Here is a 20,371-nt window from a genome sequence, read left to right as displayed (position 1 = left end):
TGCAAATCGCGTTTATCAAACCTCATTAATTTCTCTCTCTGTGGGGCTGGCAGGCATAGAGACAAGCAAGAAGAAGTAGCTTTGATACACTTCAGTTTGTTTTCTGAGTAAGCCTTCAGGAGAGCCAGTAGTTCCCTAGCGAATCAGGGAAAACAGCCTGGCTGAAATTTCTATCATATGGCTGCAGAACTGTCTAAAAATACTATTCAGAGAGTATCCTTTTTTTTTTTTTTTTTTTTTTTTTTTAAAATCAAACCAGAAGAACAGAGATCAGAGAGGTCTGTCAAAGGGCTATACTTAGTTCCATACTTAGTATTTCAACCTTCACTATCAGAATAGTGGAAAAAAGCACATTTCTCAACTTGGCTGATGACACTCAACTTGAACTGCAACTCACTTGCAGGTAACACAACTGTCATTTACAATAATCCTCATAATTAGTCTGGAGGTGATCTAATGATGATGAAACTCTGGAAAAATGTTCAAAGCCTGACAGCAATACAAATGCAAAATTAACACTAGCGCATTAATCATCTCACAGAAGAATCTGAGCTTAAAACCTGGACACCAATGCAATTATTTCAAAAGGAAGATGAGTACAATTCTGGGACACAATGGCATAAGACAATAAAGTTCATCGTTTCCTTTTATCCTTCTTGTTGGACACGGAGTCCAGTTTTACCACAGCACTTCAAGAAAAATAAAAACAAATTGAAGAACTTGAAAGACAAGAAAACCGTAAGATGGTTTTAAAACCATCTGTAACAAAGTCCCTATAAAAATGTTGGGAAAATCCTGCTTATTTAGTCAGGAAATGAGGAGAATTAAGATGAGAGAGGTGAATCAAACATAAAACATCAGAAAATTGCTGGCATTCAATGATTCTCCACGGCCGCTGAGGACAAGTAGAGAACTTTATTTGAAGACAGACAGAGCTCGCTTTGACAAAAGCAATGCACAACTCTCCTCTCTCCTTTCCTTCACCCTCCAACAATGGTAGTAAAACACTGGAATAAGTTATGTAGGGAAGCTAAGGAATTTTTTCTGAAGAACAAGGTAAGCAAATATTTCAGTGATGGCCTGGGGATCCCTGGTAGCATTTAACATGAGAGGCAGACTCCCTAACAACCTCCCAGATCTCTGTGGATGTGCCAGAACATCCCGAGCTTCGCACAGTGGGGCTGGAAGCGCTATCCAAGGCCTGGTCAAAGCAACTTGTCTGAAAAATAGATTCTCATCTCTTTACTTACATTAAGAAGCAAGTATTTAAGCAAGAAGCAGTCAGTTTAAAAATGTAACTATAAAAATGAATATCAGCCAAAATGCCTTCAAATGCCTTCAGAAGCATGTCTTCCTTGGTTACCCTCATGCTTTCTTTTCATCTCTCCTCGGCAAGGATATCAAACAAAGTTCTGTCAATTCATTTGTGTATTTGTATGTTTGTTTTTTGCCTGATGCAATTTTCAGAGACTATCGGAAGCATTAATATAGTTGGAAAAGGCATATTTAAAGACATCGACACAACAGCAACCACAAATGCGCAAAGAAATGATCAGCTTTTGAGTACTGGGCTGAAATTCATGTCGATTTTAAGCACCTCTAAAATGGGCATCATTGAAGTTACTGAGTGCCTGAATAGAGGCATAGATAAAAGCATGCAAGTCTGAATTCTTTTGGTCAGAAAGGGAGCAAGGAAGTTGCTAAAACTTAGGCAAACTTAACTCACACACAGAGATTTTTGACAGCAAAGATTTTTGCAACCTTGGCTTGGCACTTCTTTGTTTTGAGTGTTTGCCCTAACATTTGTTTAGAAAGAAGGCCAAACCAGCAGTACTTTTCATGTTTTAATCACACAGAGTGCATACTGGACGCGATTCCCTCTCTTTTCCTATGTACCTTTTAAATGTAAACAAGGGCAACAGGCTGGCTGTTGTTATCCTTCCAAGAACAAATTCCTGTTTGCAGCCAACATGGCTCAGTTTCACAGAAACCTAAATCAATTCTCTGGTACTGGGGTAATGAACAGTAACTTGACTTCTCCTTTAAAACTACAGTCTTCCAAAAATACAGCTAATTCCTGTAACCATTTAACACATTTTTTCACTTACTGTAAGAACAAAGTTACTATGAGCATTGTAACAGGCCACGAACTTTGAAGTAGCAGCTGCATATTAAAATTGTTTTAGTCTGATCTTGTCATATATACAGCTCTGTTTGGTAATGTGACATTAAATGCACCCAAATCAAGGGAATGCCTGAGGCAGAGTCCTGACTAAGGATGATTTGTACAAAATGAAACAAAGGTAACAAAGTTCAATTATTTCTACCACCCAAGAACAAGTTATGAAACTATTAAAAAAAAAAAAAAAATCATGCTTCAGCACTGGATAGGATCAAGACTGACGTGAACAATATATAATCCTAAGCAAGTCTGACCCCTCTTTAGGGCTTGATTAGACAACACACAGAACAAATCACCTACAAAGTGCACGTCTACCACCCAAAATTTATTTTTCTAGGTCTTATCTTTAAAAATGCACTTTTGCTCATGCAAAGAATTACAGTTTTTTCATTCTCCTATTCAGTTCCTTCCCCAGCTGAGCAAATTACTCTGCTTCATACTGCACTGATTACCACAGATACGCAAGTGCTGTTTGCTTTTCAAAAGATGTCCACATATTTTATATCAATTGAAAAAATACTACCTATTTTGTGACTGGTAATCTCCTCTGCCTTTTGTATTGCTAGCAGCGTGCTTTTGTGATTTCTCCTTGACCCTTGGTTCTATAGCTAGAACCAAGGGTCAAGGAGAAATCACAGAAGCACTGACTGCTCTTGAAAGTAGAAAGGCTCGCACAGTTCTTATAGTCCTGAACTCTTGAGAAGAGAAAGGTAACTGCCAGAAGAATGAGAAGTAAAACATACACTGGTCTGAGAAAAGGCAATACATCAAAAATATTAACTATAATGGCACATGATGAAATGCTACTGGTTAAGATCTCCACTAGTGTCAAGCACTGTACCTGGTTTTTAGATTCACAGACATTTCTGTAGCATCCAAATCTACGTGAAATAAGAAAGTTATAAAATTAAATCCTCAGAAGGAAAAATCTGCGGACCAAAACAAGCTATAAGCAACAGTGCAATTTGCATTGAAATAAATGAACGGGTACAAATAGCCTCCACATCTTTTCAGCAGAAAGGTATATGTACTAGTTCCCTTAGTTAAGTTCATTTGTCATCTTGCCACATTCTTAAGCATCTATAACTATCATGTAGAAAAAGAACTAGATAAAAACCGTCTGGAAAATTAAGTCTTCCAGATCTAATGATTGTCAGGAGGACAGTTATTTTGGCTACTGTCTGTGAGTCTCTGCATTAAACTCTTTATCTCTACTTTTAAGCAACTTGAATAGATTAGATCTGAGGCACCACCAGGCTTTTGAACTTCAAATGGAACAAATATGCATTCATAATATTTCAAAAAAGCTGACATGGATATTCATTTTACAATAATCACCTGCATGTACATAATAAAAAGGTGTTACACTGCCAAAACAAAAACCCCAATATGAGTTGTTCCTTAGCACAACCAACAAGAAGTGATCTGGTACCAGAGATAAACCACACAGGTGCTGGTCTAATAGCCACAAGTAAGATCCAAGCCATGGGGAAAGGAGGTACAACACAATAAATGATGAAGCTTTAAATAAAAACGTTCTAATGGACAGGAACAACAGCTTCAGAAAATTGGAGGTTGGGAATGAAAGTAAATCCTAACATTTGCTGGAATTTTTCCAATGACAGAAACACTTGTTTTCAGATACAGTTTCCTGAGCCCCAGGGATAACTCTAGGAATGAGCAGCAGAGAGAAATGAGGTGAGCTCCCTCAGAAGCAGGAAGACACCCTGACTGTTCTCTGTCTTGTGGTGGAATTCTTCATCAGGAATTAATGAATCCCTTCCTACATATCACTAATTTCTCATCAGCCATACTGTAGGTAACCTCAATTGTTTTACAGTTGTGAGAAACACAAGTTACAGAAATGGGAAAAGTAAATGTCTGGTCTACATAGGAGAGCAATATGTTTTACTCTAAAATGAAAGCTGACGTTTGTACTGACAGACTGTTGAAAGCTGTTAGATATGAACATGGAGAAATGTAGCTTTTCCTCACAGTGGTCACCATCACCACTGACTCAAGGAACAAAAGGGTTACTAAAATATTTGTCTCTTGGTGCTATTTGAGACAGAATTCAATGCACAAGTCACTGCACATAGCTGCAAGAACAGACCATCAGCTCTGATTCAAAGGGGAAAAAATGTGCAGATCTCTCTGATGTTGCTATTCTCATGATTCCCACAGAATCCCTATTATGATTTTGAATCAGTGAATCACAGAATATCCTGAATTGGAAGGGACCCACGAGATCATTGAATCCAGCTCCTGGCTCCACACAGGACCACCCAAAAATCAGACCCTGTGTCTGAGAGCACTGTCTAAATGCTTCTTGAACTCTGTCAGGCTTGGGGCCCTGACCACGTCCCTGGAGAGCCTGTCCCAGTGCAGACCAACTTCTGGGTGCAGAACTTTTCCCTAACCCCCAGCCTGACCCTTCCCTGTCCCAGCTCCATGCTGTTCCCTCAGGTCCTGTCGCTGTCCCCAGAGAGCAGAGCTCAGCGCCTGCCCCTCTGCTTCACTCGTGAGGGAGCTGCAGGCCGCCATGAGGCCTCCCCTTGGCCTGCTCTGCTCGGGCAGATTTTGTCTCCTGTTTGTGCCTATGGTGATATTTTTGAAGATATTTACTTGAAGAAAAAGCATCTACCTTAAGAAAAAAATACAAATTTTTAAGTTCTTTTCAAAAGGATGTATGTATAGCTGACAACACATGTTTTTATACTTAGAAAATATAAAGGGACCCAGGTTGGATGGCTCCACACCTTTCTGTATAGCAGGATTTATATTCTTTTTATTTCATTATTTTATTTATTTTATTTTATGCTCTTACCCAGAATTTGTCTTTTCTGATCATTAAAAAATGTATATCTATTTTGATATAGATATCATTCATTTTTGCTATGAACGGTAAAGACCAGATTCTAGCTTAAAAAGATTTACATGCGGACAAAACACTTCAACTCTAGGTTTCTGTCACACCAAGTCTGTTTCCTGCACGCTTTTTGTAACCGAAAGCTAACCTGAGTCCAATACATTTACCCAACCAAGGTTTCTTTCTTTAGGTAAAGGAACAAAGAGCCAAGATTTTTACCAACAGTATCCAACAACATCACTGCAGCCAAGTTTTACCTCAGAAACAACTGATGAGTGTTCATAATTCCCTTAAGTATTTAATTAGCTATGGAGCTCCACCAGCACTTCTTGTCTTGCTTAATAACACAACGCTCTGGCAAGATACGAGTTTATCATATCGGCCCCATCACAAGAAGTGGTGGTTCCTAAAGCTTGTTCAGCTAACATTGCTACAACACACCCTCGTTTTCAAGCTGTGGCTAACAACAAAGTGGCTACAGCTTACTGAAAAAAATGAGATATATTTTATTCAACTGAAACATTTACCATAAAACTGTTGCAAATAAATGTTTAGACTATTTAGAGGTGAATCAGTAGGTACTAACTACACAAAGCTGCTGTCCATGTTTCAGATGTCCAAATGAAATAGAGAAAATTCCTAAGTAGCTGTTCCCATGATTCAGACAAGGCTGTAAGTCTACATGCTGGGAGGAAAAAAAGCAAGCAAAAAAAAAAAACAACAACCCAACAACATGCACAACATCTATCTATCAACTGGAAAGAATATGCATTGTATCAAACTGGTTTCAATAATGGCACATGATCTACAGAGTCTAAGGGGAAAAACCAAGGAAAAATTCAACTCTTAGCTAAAATGTTAGCACTGCAATGGTTATTATTTACCTGTATTCTGCTCCAACTACAAAAACAATCAGAAGAAAGTAAGAATGTTGTGTACTTACTACTGATTTTTTTAAAAAAAGATTTAGTCATGAAAAAACACTGAAATGTATGAAAAATAATTATTCAATAAATTCTACAGTATATCAAGACACATAAAAGTAGTCTACAGGATTTCTTATTCTGACAAATAATGTTTTTTTGGTAATTACAGGAGACTGACAAAGCTAAATAATTATTGTTTTCTTTCAGACATTTGATTATGATTGTCGAGGTACTCATGCCTGAGTGAGAAAAAAACAACAAAACAAACCAACCAAACAAAAATAAACAACAATGGTAAAAAGACCATATAATCAAAATATTAGGAGTGAATTACCAACCCTGAAATATACAGACACAGGAAAAATGACAAGAGAAAGGAGCTATGAAAATACTGAAGGCAGACAGGAAAACTGCGTTAAGAGCATTTTTCTCTTAGAGGCACTTGGTACAAAATTGTGTAAGTATCTAAATGCAATGACAGATCCAATTCTACTTCCATTGAAGTTAAAATATAGTAACAAATAATAAAGTTATCTTCTAAAGAAGAAATCCTACCACTTCAAACACTGTAACTGGAGTCTCTAGTCAAACATGCATCTCCTTTCCATGAAGGGTATTTCAAGCAGTAGCTGGTTCACTTTCAACAACGCAATCATATTCTCGATATCACCACTACATGACAGATTTGAAAGTAGAGACAAAGATAAATGGCTTGACTAGCTTTTTAGATGCTGTACTGAAGCAAAACCGAATACCTTAATTAATTCCGTGCACCCAGTACAGTCTGTTACAGCACGCTGCCAGGTAACAGTATCATCCTTTGTAATCAGTGGATCTCAGAGATGTATGGAGGACATGGTAAGAATACAGGTTTAGGATATAGAATACTGTGAGTGCTCAAAAACTAGAGCATCTCGAAAATATACATATGTTCAAGGAATGAGGATTTGTGAGGGTAGAGAAAAAGTCAAGGGGAAAGATGAAGCAAAAGGGAAGGTGTGAAAACAACAAATACAGAAGAACTGAAATTGAAGCACAAAGCAGAGAAAACCAAATGACTTGCTTATTTACCCAGCAAGTCCAAAGACACAGGCATTAGTAGCCTCTAGTGAATGTAAAATGAAAGGGGTGAAGCCAGAGAAAAACAGACAAAGATATATAAGATATATAACAACATATTTTTTTTCTGCATCAAGAAGTACACCCTTTACCATGTTTTAATGTTATAATTAAGATGACAAATGCTCATTGTAAATATATATACAGATGTATAAATCATACACACATACACTCAGCATGGTTAACATGATCCAGCTCCCATCTGCATTACATTTCCTGAGGGAATGGCAGGCCAAACAGCCTCAACCACCTTATCGGGCCCAGCTCTGAACCTGAGGCTGCTGTCTTGTCTTGGGGGGAGAGACACATGCACACCCTGTCACACGCACACCCAGGCTGATAGCTGCTAGTTTTGGGGAAGCATCCTTGCAGAGTGCAGCCTCTGTGTCCAAAGATAAAAGGAAATGAGGCGCACAGCTGAATGCCTCAAGTAAAAACATACGCCTGAATGTAGCATAATAGGGAAAGAATCATAGAATCGGTTCAGGTTGGAAATGACCTCTAATATCAGTTAGTCCAACCTTTAACCTAGCACTGCCAAGTCCATCACTGAACCATGGTGCTAAATTCTACATCTACACATTTCTTGAAGACCTCCAGGGATGGTGACTCCACCACTTCCCTGAGCAGCCTGTTCCAATGTTGTACAACCCTTTCAGTGAAGAAATTTCTCCTATTACCCAACCAAAACCTTCCCTGGAGCAACCTGAGACCACTTCTCCTTGTCTTATCACTTGGTGCTTGGAGAAGAGCCCAATCCCCATCTTGTTATAGACTCCTTAAAGGTACTTGTACAACAAGACAAGGTCTCCCCTCAGCCTCCTTTTCTCTAGGCTAAACAACCCCAGTTCCCTCAGCTGCTCCACATAAGACTTGTTCTCTAGTCCCTTCACCAGCTTCATTGCCCTTCTTTGGGCAAACTCCAGCACCTTGATGTCCTTCCTATAGAGAAGGACAGAAGAGAAGCATAGAGAAGCTGCTCTCCACATTACTGGAACACAGTGGAGGCCTGAGCTGTTGCTGTCACCACCACAGCACACAGAAAGGAAATCAAAAAAGAACCCAGTCCTCATGGTTGCCTACAGTGGATTGCCCTAAGCAGCACAACAGCATGTGCCCACAAAGCTATGCAGCTATGTGTCAAATCAGGGGTAATTTCGGGCTTTCTGTGGCTGTGCTTACCTGCCAAGCTGTCAGTAAATCAATCGTGCAACTTTCAGCAGAGAAACTCAGCCATTGCAAAGGACACAGTAAGACAGAAAATCATAACTATTACGAGTGCAAGAGCAAACTGTACTATTTATTCATTTTTCTCCCAATTCTGTTTTATGGCCAGATTCCATAATGAGCCATATGACAAAAATCAAGATAAAGAAATGCTTATTAAAGCACAGATATGATTTATTACTCTGATATCTGTCCACCTTCCTCCTTCTCTTCCTTTGCATATCTTGGACTGAAATAACAGAAGTTCCCACCACAACGGTATGTAACTGAGCAAGTCACCTAGATACTGTAGATATGTTTAGACAAACTTCTAGACAAAGTTATAAATAAGCCTTGGATACAGCTATTCTCATTTTTGTTCTTCAGCATGTCTCTTTGTTCTCTAAGGATGGAATGAGAATCTAGTGCCAGTGGAAAGACAAACTGATCTATGACGGGAGCTGACATGCTCCAAAATACTATTTTGGCCTTTAGGGAAGACAAAAGGGGAAAACAAGTATGTGGAGTTGTTAGGAGGAGGGGTTCTGTTTGCTTTTATGCACTTCTTTTCAAAATCCCCTCCTAAACCCTTTTCCAAACTTCCTTAGGGGAAAGAAGGAAAAAACAAACAAACAACAAAACAAAAACCCTAGGCAAGAGTCAATACATCATTATGACCACTTTGTTGTCAGATGCACGCTTTAATACCTTATACTTCAAGTATTGCAAAGCTATAGGGACTTTTGAAAAATGCTCCCTTTACTTTCTCTATGCACTGATGCAATGGGAACATAGATCACGAATATCACTGAATACGTGACTTTAAGAGAGCTGGGTCATGGGAAGGGTTTTCTTGGATCTCCTTCCACTTTTCTGGGCACGCAGAACCTTTTGCTGCTGCTTTCACAAATTCATCAACTCCAGTGTAAAACCTTAGATTTTCCTCTGTTACTCCTACTGTAATACTCCTTCAGAATCTCTTTTCTGTGATAGTTAGAAAACCATATCTAATCTCCAGCACAGAGCCATTTGCAAACAATTAACATCTCTCTCTCAGCTGGCAGGTAACAGCAAGGGGCCCTAGAAAAGTATAAAATGAAGCAAGTACAATAATCTTCAGTACAATCTTCAGTACAGTCAAACTCAAGGAGCTCATTAGCTAATACTTACGGAGGTGTCACTCCTTTCGGGAGGCCTAATGCGTTGACAGAAATGGGTGGTGGCTGGGATGGCAGCATGGAGCTGAGAAAAGCTGCTGGAGACTGGCCGGAATTAGGAAATCTGGGAGTTGGAGACAGGCTGTGGGAAGGTGAAGAAAGTGAAGGAAGAGGAGGAGGTGGAGGAGGTGGAAGTGGAAAGGAATCACACGCCGGATATGTTGCGCTTGGACTAAAGACAGGCGGAGGCGGGGGAGGAGGGGATGGAGAAGAAGGAGACCATCCGTACTCCCCTTCTGGAGCAAACTGCTGAGAGAAAGGCGGAACAGGCACTCTCCCAAACTGTTTCTGGGAAGCAGTTGGAGACATAGGAGAAGGCAGGCTGGATGTAGATGATCCTGAAGAAGGAGTCACGTAACCTGAAGCAGGGCTGATGTTCTGAGCAGCAATGAACTGCTTAGGTCGAGCGTAGTTGAAGGAGCTGGAAGACTGCATGGTTGGGGAAGTATGAGAGTTGAGAATACTCATTGGCACAGGAGAGATAACAGACTGGCTGGACTCAAGCTCCTGGAAGGAGGGGGGAGGAGGAAAGGAAGGAGATGAGGGAGGGTGCTGATGGTGCTCAGGTTGCTGCTGGTGACGATACCACTGGCCACTTTCTTGCTCCAGACGAATTTGGTTCTGCAGCTGCTGTATTTTTATAGGATCCCTGTAGGAAGGAAAAATAGACAAAAAGATGATCAGACATGCAGTGCTGGCTGCGAGGAGGTAAAAATTCCACTCAGCTGTGGTCTAGGAGAGTCAGAAGCCAGGGAAAGTTCAAAGCATTTGCATATCTTGAATACCCCTATTTTTTCAGAGCTAAAACACTGTTACAAAAGTCCTTTTTTTTCAGTTCAAAAAGGGGGAAGTGTGTGTAAAACAGAAGTCAACAAAACTTTCACTGCTTAAAAATGGTACACTATAAGACAATTTGAAAACATTTAGCATATTTTAAAAGAGCGATCCAGTTAATGTAAGTAATGTTGATGATCTTAGAAGTTTCATTTCATTTCTTGCCTATTTCATTTGATGGCCAAGTTCCCATAATACGCCTCACATATTTACCCAGTGACAGCTTCAGCTTTGATTTTCGCTGTAGCCTACTTGTGCAGATCAGACAAGCCTAATTACTGCCACACTTTTAATGAGCTACTTGGAGAAAATGAGCTAACTTCTTTGTTAGAACCATCCATGTACCTGTAGATGGGCAAAGAACATTTCCAGGAAAAAAATGTAACCTAAGGAGATGGTGAACTGAGCTTCCATACGTATCTAGCCCCACTTTTTTACTTCTTTTTTTTTCAGGTTTTGTTCTTAATTGTAGGTTCTGAGGTGTATCTTAATAGGTACTGACTACAGCCCTAAGGATTTCCTAATTGCAATACTATCAGCTCAAATGGAAATGAGACTTTCCTTTAAAAATGCAGACATTCTCTAGCAGAACTATAAAGAATAATAATAATAATTAAAAAAAAAAAACACACAGAAGCATCCAAAATTGTTAATTAAGACAAAAAAGGCATTATGTTCAGCAATGAAGCAAACGAGAGCATGCATTGACTTTCCGACCACAAAACATAAGTTTGAATGACATTGTGACCTTTCTATTCACTGCTCCTTTATAGTGCTCCTGTCTCTCGGTTTAAAGACACTGCAGCAGACTCTTCTAACTGCTGTTCTGCTGAACAAACAGGAGTGCACTGTAAGTAAGGGCCCTATGAAAACGGAGATCAAGTTTAACTGTGTGGTCTCTCAACTTAAAATTCATCAGACTGACTTGCTTAAAACCTGTCACGTTCCAGCTGGAAAGCATAACTTTATCTCAATACTCCAGATGTCTACGAAGCTTCAGCATGTGCACATATACCTTTTCTGTGTATTTCATACATAAATACTTTATTATATACAAGTGTGTCATTGTTTATGTATAATTTAGGTCTTTTAAGCAGAAATTTTAGAAGCTGTCTGCTTAATGCATGGCATATGAATGTATGATTCTAGCACAACAGTATACTGTTGTTGGTAGCAACAACATTGGAAATGCTACTATCATATTTTCCATTCTAAGATTAATTTTGATATTCCAACCATCCACATTTCCCAGAAAATGTTTTCTGACAATAATTCTGCTTATGATCTCAGGCCAAAGGAGATATTCTAGATAAAACAGGGGAGTAAGGTTGTTTGGGACAGAAAACTGAAAAAACAGTCCTTTAACAGTTGCTTTTTACCACTTTCTTGGACTAAAGATAAATCATCTAGCTACAGAAGTTACCTCACCAACAATACATATTTCAGTACTTAAAAGGAGATAAAACTTTTCTGATTCTTTTTAATTGAGTCAACGATATCAGTACAAACGCAGTTCAATTGCAGACTTTTATACTTCATTTTTTGACAATAGCCAACTCGAAATCCATCACTCCACGGGGCATGGGTGGGACCTTAGTCTCCAGTTTTTACAGAACTATGTAAGAACCTCCTTTCCCTACGTGGGCTAAAGCAATAGTGTTTTTTCTTTCAGTTCCCATCATCATTTGATTCTCTTGGCTGATGACAGAAATACTTGGTGTCACCTCTGATTGAGGGAAGTCCTGTAACACTGCTACTTTCAGCTCCTGCTGTTTCTTTAGTCTGACTCTTTGCAGACCTACTGTCCAATGCCTCTAAAATTATTTTAAAATACTTTCTCTTCCATCATAACACTCCCACCCCCCATAATTTTTTTATTCATTACAGAGAGGTTAAGGTTTAAAAAAAAAAAAAAAAAAAAAAAAGAGGGAAATTTAGTATTGTAAACGCTGTGTTGAATATAGAAAAAAGCTAGCTGTCTCCAACGCTCCTGTTTACCCAACATATGCTAAAAGCAAGTCAGAGTGTCTTGTCTTGGGACTTTTTTTATTTTCACTGCCAAGTCACATGGCTGCGTGCCCAGCCAACAGCACAACACAAATGACCATCTATGGCCCTGTCAATGGTAAGTAAGCACACTACTACAGCGCCTGCCACCGAAGCGCTGCTGTACCAATCCGGGCAGCAGCAAAGACCAGATCCAGAGTATGACTACAAAAGGTCGGCAGGCAAACATGAGGTTCCTCTGCTCTCACACTAAGCTCAACTTGAGGCCACAAGAATATGCGTGCCTGTGAGTCAGGGTTTATTAGCTCGGGACAACACTAATTCCATTTGCAAAGCCTTCTATCGGCTTAGGGTCCAGACAAAGCAAGCGTAAATCTGCTTCAAAAATAACATGCAGACATAAGCGTTATCACATCAATCCATGTAGCAAAAAAAAAAAAAAGATCTTAAAGCAAGTTTTCCTATAGAAACACACGATCCTTGTTTGTAAAGGGATGTTCTCCACCTCAGAAGCTACTCTTTAACAGCAGATGCTGCCCTGTGCTTATTAATTTATTGAGCAGATGTACCCTAGGGATGTGTCACTATGAAGAAGGAAAAAAAAAAAAAGAAAAGAGAAAAAAGAGATTAATCAATTCACAAGTGTCACCTTGCAATGACACTAACAGCAGGGGAAGCTTTGCACAGGTCAGTCACTGAAACTCTGCTGTGCCATGGGTATAAAGCGTCCCAGCAGTCAACACTGTGCAATGCAATCTGTCTGTTGTGTTGCCCTCATCAGTAGTGAAACAAAGATAATTTAAAAAAAAAAAAAAAAAAAAAGCTCAGTTTTGGATGAGATTACAGGAAAAATTAGTTTAATTATAATTACATCCTCTTTCCAATTAGCTAAAATATGTTTTGTAATCCAAGTGTTTTAAAGGGCACACATGCTCTAAGGGAACACACCAAGCTTGTTTAAACAACAGTGAATAAAACTCATTTTCTCATGTGGATCTTTCAATTTTACCAAGTAATTATAACAACATAAGAATGAGCAGTTAATTTATTTTATTTTATTTTATTTTTTTTTGTAAAATTTGATCAGTTAATGGCAGAAGAAAATAACAAAAAATCCTAACTAGGGTAAAGCAAATACCGAGAACTTTCAGGAAGTCACAGCAAAGCAGACCAAGCAGTAGATAAATATTGTTAAGAGGCCTGCTTCCATAGCTGTGAATACTTTCTTCAGTACCAAGTATTCTTACCCAAGATTTTCATACGACATTTCAGACATTCTAACAGATGTTTTAAAACAGTTAAAGAAATGCAAAAAGTAGAGTAGTAATATTTTAGCTGAAGCAGACACTAGTTGCAACAGAAGGAAAAATAGCATTTATGCAGTTATGATTCACGGTCCAAACATGTATAGATTTACTGTTCACAACACTTAATCTTTTCTTATCAGCTCCTAGAATGGGAAGGCACAGCCCTTGCACCTTCACTTATATGCTTGTGTCACTTTGTTTTCCACTTACTATAGATTTCTAACTGTGAAAAGAAGTTGGTGACTGAGAATGATCCAATTTGTTCAGCAGTTAAGAACGAGGATTTGTGTGTGCATCACTAGCAACATCTGGTGCAACAAGACATGACAGTAAATGAAGATACTCTTGGAGCAGTGCTTGTCTACACAGTGTCAGTCTTCCTTTTCTTTATGATACTAAATATTGAATACCTAGAATCAATTTGGGGTATTTCCATACTGCCTCTTTAGGAATTCCTCTACTTACCGTGAAGATGACTTGCAAGATGCAACATTACACTTTCCCAAGTATTTCTGTAACCTCGTTTTCCTCTCTAACTTCTCTTAGAAACTAACAACTAAACGAAGATACAGCAACTAATATTTTTTTAATTCATCAATTGGCTAACTTCGTGGAAATTCACGCTTGCTAAATTTTAGGGAATTGAAAACTAGAATATAAAATCCATCAGGAAAGTCAGAATTTCCCTTGCCATTAGAGAAGACAGTGAGTCTCCTCTTATTGTGTCAACAATATTCACAGCAACCTCCAAGCACGGCAGGAGGCTTGCTACTGCTGTCAGCAATTTATGCGTTTCCTCAAAGCCAACACAACTGCAGCAGCAAAGACAAAAGAGCAAGGAGCATCAGGTATCATAAAAAGTAAGATCTATTTTTTTTTTTTAATTGTAGGAAGCTAGGCTCCAATTTAAAATCTGCAGTACACTACAAACTAGCACTAGAAAGGAAATATTTCAGACCAAGGAGAGATAGTAAAAATAAGGAGGCCTGAGTTGATTTGATCCTGCAAGTCACTTTTCCAACTGGACCTTAGCTTCCATAGTCAAATGAGTTATATGAACTTTATGATCCTGTTATTAGACACCTGGATATCTACTGCTAGCAGCTCACTGCTAACATTGTTATTACTGACCCACAGGTGCCATGTGGCAAAGTGCTCTACCTGCTAATGCAAATAGAAGTTCTGGCTGGCTGGACTTTAAGCTCACCACAGGAAAAAATGTCGTATTAAAAATTCATTTAAACTATTGCTCACAGTGGTGCAGATACATGTAAGAATGTTTTTGAACAGTACTGTCTGTAAAGGCCGTGCTTCCTAGAGATTTGGCACTGTAGGGTCACAATCCACAGTGACAACAGTATCCTGAAGAAACAGTCCCTTAGCACTGCTCTCTCCGATGTGCCATTCTCCCCAGCTGCCAGATCACGTATATGACGTTCACTGCCAGCATTAACCTTATGCAAAAATGCCTCAAGGTTAGCGTTAACAGACTGCCAGAAGCAGAAACTGGCCATGCTCTCACTTGGGTCACAGCACTGGCAAATCATGCTTGCTCTTGGTGCCAGTGAAAGGTTTGCCATGTGCAGGGAGATGATGACTGCTGAGGGGACCACGCTCTGACAGAAGTGGAAGGGGCAAGCGTCACTTGTCAGTGCCTGCCCACTGCACCTTGCTTCATTTCCAGTCCTCTTTTATTCCACGGCAGCAGTCTGGCTCTGTGTCCCCCTTCTTTTTTAATTCTTCACAGCTAAGTCAAAAAACTAAGTGCTAAACAATGAAAGGAGTGAGCTAAATATTCACGTTTGAAAACAGACACTCAAAGGGAAGACTAGACACATTCATTTTTTTGGTGGTTCACTACAGAATACTGTGTTTTCAAAAGCAAAACACTGATTGCATGGAAGAAGAGCAAACAGATATCAGAATATTCTCTGATGATGCTGGTAAAGATGGCATATTTTAAGGGTAACAGTTACTCGAGGATTCATATTCTGAGGTATGCACTTGGTTGGAATACAATAGGTGGATTTGTCTTTTTAACCCGTTTTAATTTTTGTTTTCTTCCTGATACCTTTTTCTACCACGTTATTTTTACAATTAATAGAGCTGTCCTTTGAGAACTTAACAGGCAACAACCACTATTGGGAATTGTAATCCAAGGCCAGGCCAAGGGCTTGGATGTAGAGCTATGAAACAGGGGAGGTGCAAGAGATAGGCAGAGATGGTTGTGTATCTCTGAAAAAGGCTCAGGAGGAACTGACCAGTGGGTTGCAGAGTACATGACAGCAGATGACATTTTCAGGGTGGAAGGAATCCTTCATATTGCAAGGTCTCCAGCAGGCTTATTCCCAGGTTCCCAGTATGAGGATATGTACCAGCTTTATGATTGTCTTACATCTCTGTGTATGTGAAAAACATTACGATTCTTGGAGGAAAAAAGCCCAAAACGTCCTCTGGGAAGCAGCCTAGTGTTTGCAGTGCAACCATCAGCTCCTTACAGATCTGTTTGGTTTTTTATATCTTGAAGCAAGAGGTTTTTCTCTGCCTAGGTGGACAGTGCTGTCTGTGCTAAGGAAAGATAATGGCAAGCAGCTGAACTGAGCTGACTGAACTTGGTGGTGCTGGCTTTGGCCTTCTCACTAAGCCCGCGGTTCATGCTACTGCTAGAGAACAGCGGCTTGATGCTGCTTGTTCCACCCAGTCCTGGCATCCGAAGTGATCCAGAGGTACAACCTGCTCCCTGTACCTTTTAAATGCAAAAACTCTTAAGAAAGCCACTCCCACCCAGACTGCCTGTCTTGGGGGAAGGTTTCTCCCAGGGTGGTGCCTGCTGCCCAGGCCCTGACAGCAATCAGCCCTGCACACAGTGAACTCTCTCCAGGTAGTGTCTACCACAAAGTGCATCCATGTTTCTTCAGTGTTTTACAACACAGTATGTGAAATAGATTGAAACCAACCACCACAGGTAAAGAACCAAGGCTAAACACATTTTCTCTATATTATAACTTTTTATATTTCCTGATTTGGGCCCTCCTTGGTCCTCCCTCATCATCTTCACAAAAGAAAGGGGCAAATGAAAAGCAGATGAAGAAAAGTAATTTTTGTTTGAAAGAAAGGTTCCTACATATCACGTATGGGAGAACAATGGGCTCACTTTGAGTGAAAGCAGACCGACCCCTTCGTGTCCTTCCAGTAACCTGCCCTTTGAGGAGCAGATGGTGCAGTTCAACAGAAATACACTAGACATACCTCTGAAAGTACAGGGAGACTTTGAATGAAAATAATCAGAATTAACCACAACTTTAATAGCTTGAGCTAGTTTTCTAAATTAAGATTTGAAACTAATGCCAGAAAAACGTTGTATTTTGGAATAACAACTGCTCATCTCCACGAAACCTACATTCCAATGAAGCTCTACGTGTAGCTTCTAACTCAAGCGTCACATAATTGTGCCAGAGCTCTACAAGAGCAACCAGTCTGTGTGCTTGCTTCTTTAAGACACCATCACGCTGTATCGAGAGGCAAAGCTGTTCTCAGGTACCACTGACTTCCATGCCACTCAACATCTACGTTCAGATATATTTCTTCATGTATGTAGGTATCACAGACTCACAGAATCGTTCAGGTTGGAAGTGACCTCTAAGATCAGCTAGTCCAACCTTTAACCTAGCGCTGCCAAGTCCACCACTAAACCATGACACTAAATTCTACATCTACACGTTTCTTGAGGACCTCCAGGGATGCTGACTCCACCATTTTCCTGGGCAGCCTGTTCCAATGTTGTACAACCCTTTCAGTGAAGGAATTTCTCCTAATTTTCAACCTAACTCCCCCTGGTACAACTTAAGACCCCCCGTCTTACCACTTGGTGCTTGGGAGAAGAGCCCAATCCCCATCTTCTTATAGACTGCTTTAAGGTAATTGTACATTACCATGGGGTCTTCCCTCAGCCTCCTTTTCTCTCGGCTAAACAACCCCAGTTCCCTCAGCCAGTCCTCATAAGACTTGTGCTCCAGACCCTTCATCAGCTTCGCTGCCCGTCTCTGGACGTGCTCCAGCACCTCCATGTCCTTCGTGTAGCGAGGGGCCCCAAACTGAACACAGTATTCGAGGGGTATACATATATATAGATATAGATATTTATAAAATCTAGGACGGAATACTTTCCATTATGATTTATTAGCATGAGAATGATCTAAGATGCAGTTAGGCCACTCAAGCTCCTTGGCAGCCCAGCTGGGCAGCTGGCAGGCAGTGAAGGAACAGAGAACTGGAAGTGCTGGGAGCCGCTGTGGTTCCCTTCCTACATCGTGCTCCCAGGGCTTCTGCATCTGTGGCTGCTCGGCAGCTGGCATGGCAGACTCACCAGGTTAAGCCACCTCTTGAACACACCGATTAACTTGTTTTCTACAACCACATTTTGTGCCTTACTGGTATAAATGGTACTGTTGGAAGTGAATGATTTGCTAAACTTCTGATGGTTACTGTTTTGGAGATTGAAATGCACTGAATGCTTTGGGGAGGCTCATGCAAAATTTGACAATAGTTATTAATATCTGGATTTTTTCCCTGATAAAATTGCTAATATAAACTTTTCCACCAGATATATCAATGATTGAGAGTTATTAAAAACGAAAATATCAACCTAAGCTAGCAGCGAATGAATTAACAGCTGCACTGAAAAGAAATACTCAGAATACAAAGGTAATTCCAACTGCAACTGTGTCCACTGAATACTTATTCGACTTCAGAAATGTTAAAAGTGCTTTTTTAAACAACAAAAATAAACAAAAAACAACACCTGCCAGGCATTCAGGACACAGGCAGCCCTCATGCTGTCTTATACAAATACATTTACCCAAGCATTAAGCTCCTTGATGCTGATCCCTTATAAATATGAGAAACAAACACAGACTGTTTTACAACCTGCAAGGGTTCACATTTATATAAGAGTGGAAATACCTGTTAAAACAAAAACTGAGGAAGGCCAGAGGAAGGGGAGAGGAGGAAAACCAAAAACAGCACCAGTTTGGGCCCTGCCCTGCAAACATGCCAAGATACTTTTTGTCTACGATGAGAGATTTCAGGGAGGCTGCAGAGATGTTATTACAATTTAATCTTTGTGCTGAATATCTAGAGAGCTGTAACTAGGAACCATCTCCAGCAGCTGCAACCTTTTAACATTTTTATTGCTTACCCTTCAAAGCTTAACAAATTGACAATGCAGATTCACAAGAACTGGAATTTTTCATTGTTTCATGTCACTATACAGCAGTGTTTATACTTATCTTATTTCACTGTACCCTAATGTACTCTGAGGATGATCAGCCTGGTTTTAGGGCTGACACAGGTACCATTTATGAGCATTCTCTGAAACTAAGCCTGACTTTTCATTGGAGAAGCTTTGTACATGCAGACGATAAATGTAAAATGTCTGCATCATGCCTGCATTGTTTGTGAACTCACCTTTAAGGAAATCCTGCTGTAATTTGGCTGTTAAAAGCCTGTCTATCCTAACAAGTGGCAGTTGTAGCTGTGCCCATTTTCCATTATTGTTTGATTATCTGTCAAAGACATCAAGGTAATTTCTGTACTAAGGAAACTAACAGCAGGGATAGTGCCAGTAGTTAGTGAACACAAGGCGGCTCCAAGCAATTCTTCTGGAGACAGGAACCTTTTCCATATCTCTGTAACACTGCAGGGACATTTTTCAAAACATGCACCAGTAAGATAACGCATTTACCCTGGGTACAGAAAGAGAGGAAATTGTGCTCTTGTGCACACTTATTGTTCCAAAAAGTCATAAAGACACAATACAGCTTCAGTCAGAAAGCTAAACTTCATATCTGCGTTAGGGTTACACCACAAGAATTGGTCTGGTAAAGGAAGCAGAAAGTCTGTTATTAAGACATAAATTAGTAATGAGGGATTAATAGCAGCACAAGTCCCAGATTGCAGCTCAGTTTACCCAAACTGTAGGAAATCATGACTTGAAATGCAGCAACGAATTAGCCTGCGAATGCACAAACAGGTCTCTGGCTCTAATTGTGCCAGACCACATGGAAGGTTACATTCTGTGCTTGCTGGGATATATCCAAAGCAAGTATGCAAAAAATAACATAAACTTCAGCTTTCAAAAACTGCAGCAGCCTAAAACTCGAAATGAACTGAAGAAGACTGACAGCCATTCCTCCTCTTCTAGATGCAGTACGATACATTTTTTCAGTGCTGCACAGCACATTCTTTTTTTTTTTTTTATTTTATACTTTTGATTAACAAGATACTTTACAAATTATGAGTATTGGCCACCAAAGTTGGGAAGTTAGTTTATTTTTATGCCCAGCCCCAAGTTACAGCAGGTTCAAAACTGAACCTCCATCCTTTCAATACCTGTCAATTATCTGTTCCTTGGGTTCCACGGAAAGACAACTGGTCCGTAGTATTAAAATAGCTACTTTGGGGAGTCAGAAAGAGCATGTTTTTTAAAAGAAAAAAAAAGGAAAGAAAAAAGGTAGGAAAAAAAAAAAAAAAAGATGTGTGATATTACAAGAGCACACACACGCTGTCAATTGTGTCTTTGGAAAAATGAAAACTACACTTTAAAACTACTTGAAGAAATAAAGGTCATTTTACAGCCTACATTCCAGGGCCTTTTCCCAGCTATTTTGTATTCACAAAGAAAAGCAGTTCTGACATGTGAGCAG

General features: G+C 39.8%; 1 protein-coding gene across 9 annotated transcripts in view; it reads right to left on the bottom strand.

The window, feature by feature from the left end:
* Positions 1-20,371, bottom strand: part of PALLD (palladin, cytoskeletal associated protein) — a 194,878-nt gene that overhangs the window by 27,306 nt on the left and 147,201 nt on the right. For 6 of the 9 annotated variants that reach the window (XM_084518324.1, XM_084518325.1, XM_084518323.1 and 3 more), the window contains one exon: positions 9,473-10,168. The exons of the other annotated variants lie outside the window; for them this stretch is intronic. In XM_084518324.1, the coding sequence (XP_084374450.1) occupies positions 9,473-10,168 (696 nt within the window). The remainder of the gene's footprint in view (positions 1-9,472; positions 10,169-20,371) is intronic. 9 annotated transcript variants of the gene reach the window in all.

This window comes from Aythya ferina (genome assembly GCF_964211825.1).
Source record: "Aythya ferina genome assembly, chromosome: 4".
In the NCBI taxonomy this organism is placed as follows: Eukaryota; Metazoa; Chordata; class Aves; order Anseriformes; family Anatidae; genus Aythya; species Aythya ferina.
This window is presented reverse-complemented; position numbering and strand designations above follow the sequence as displayed.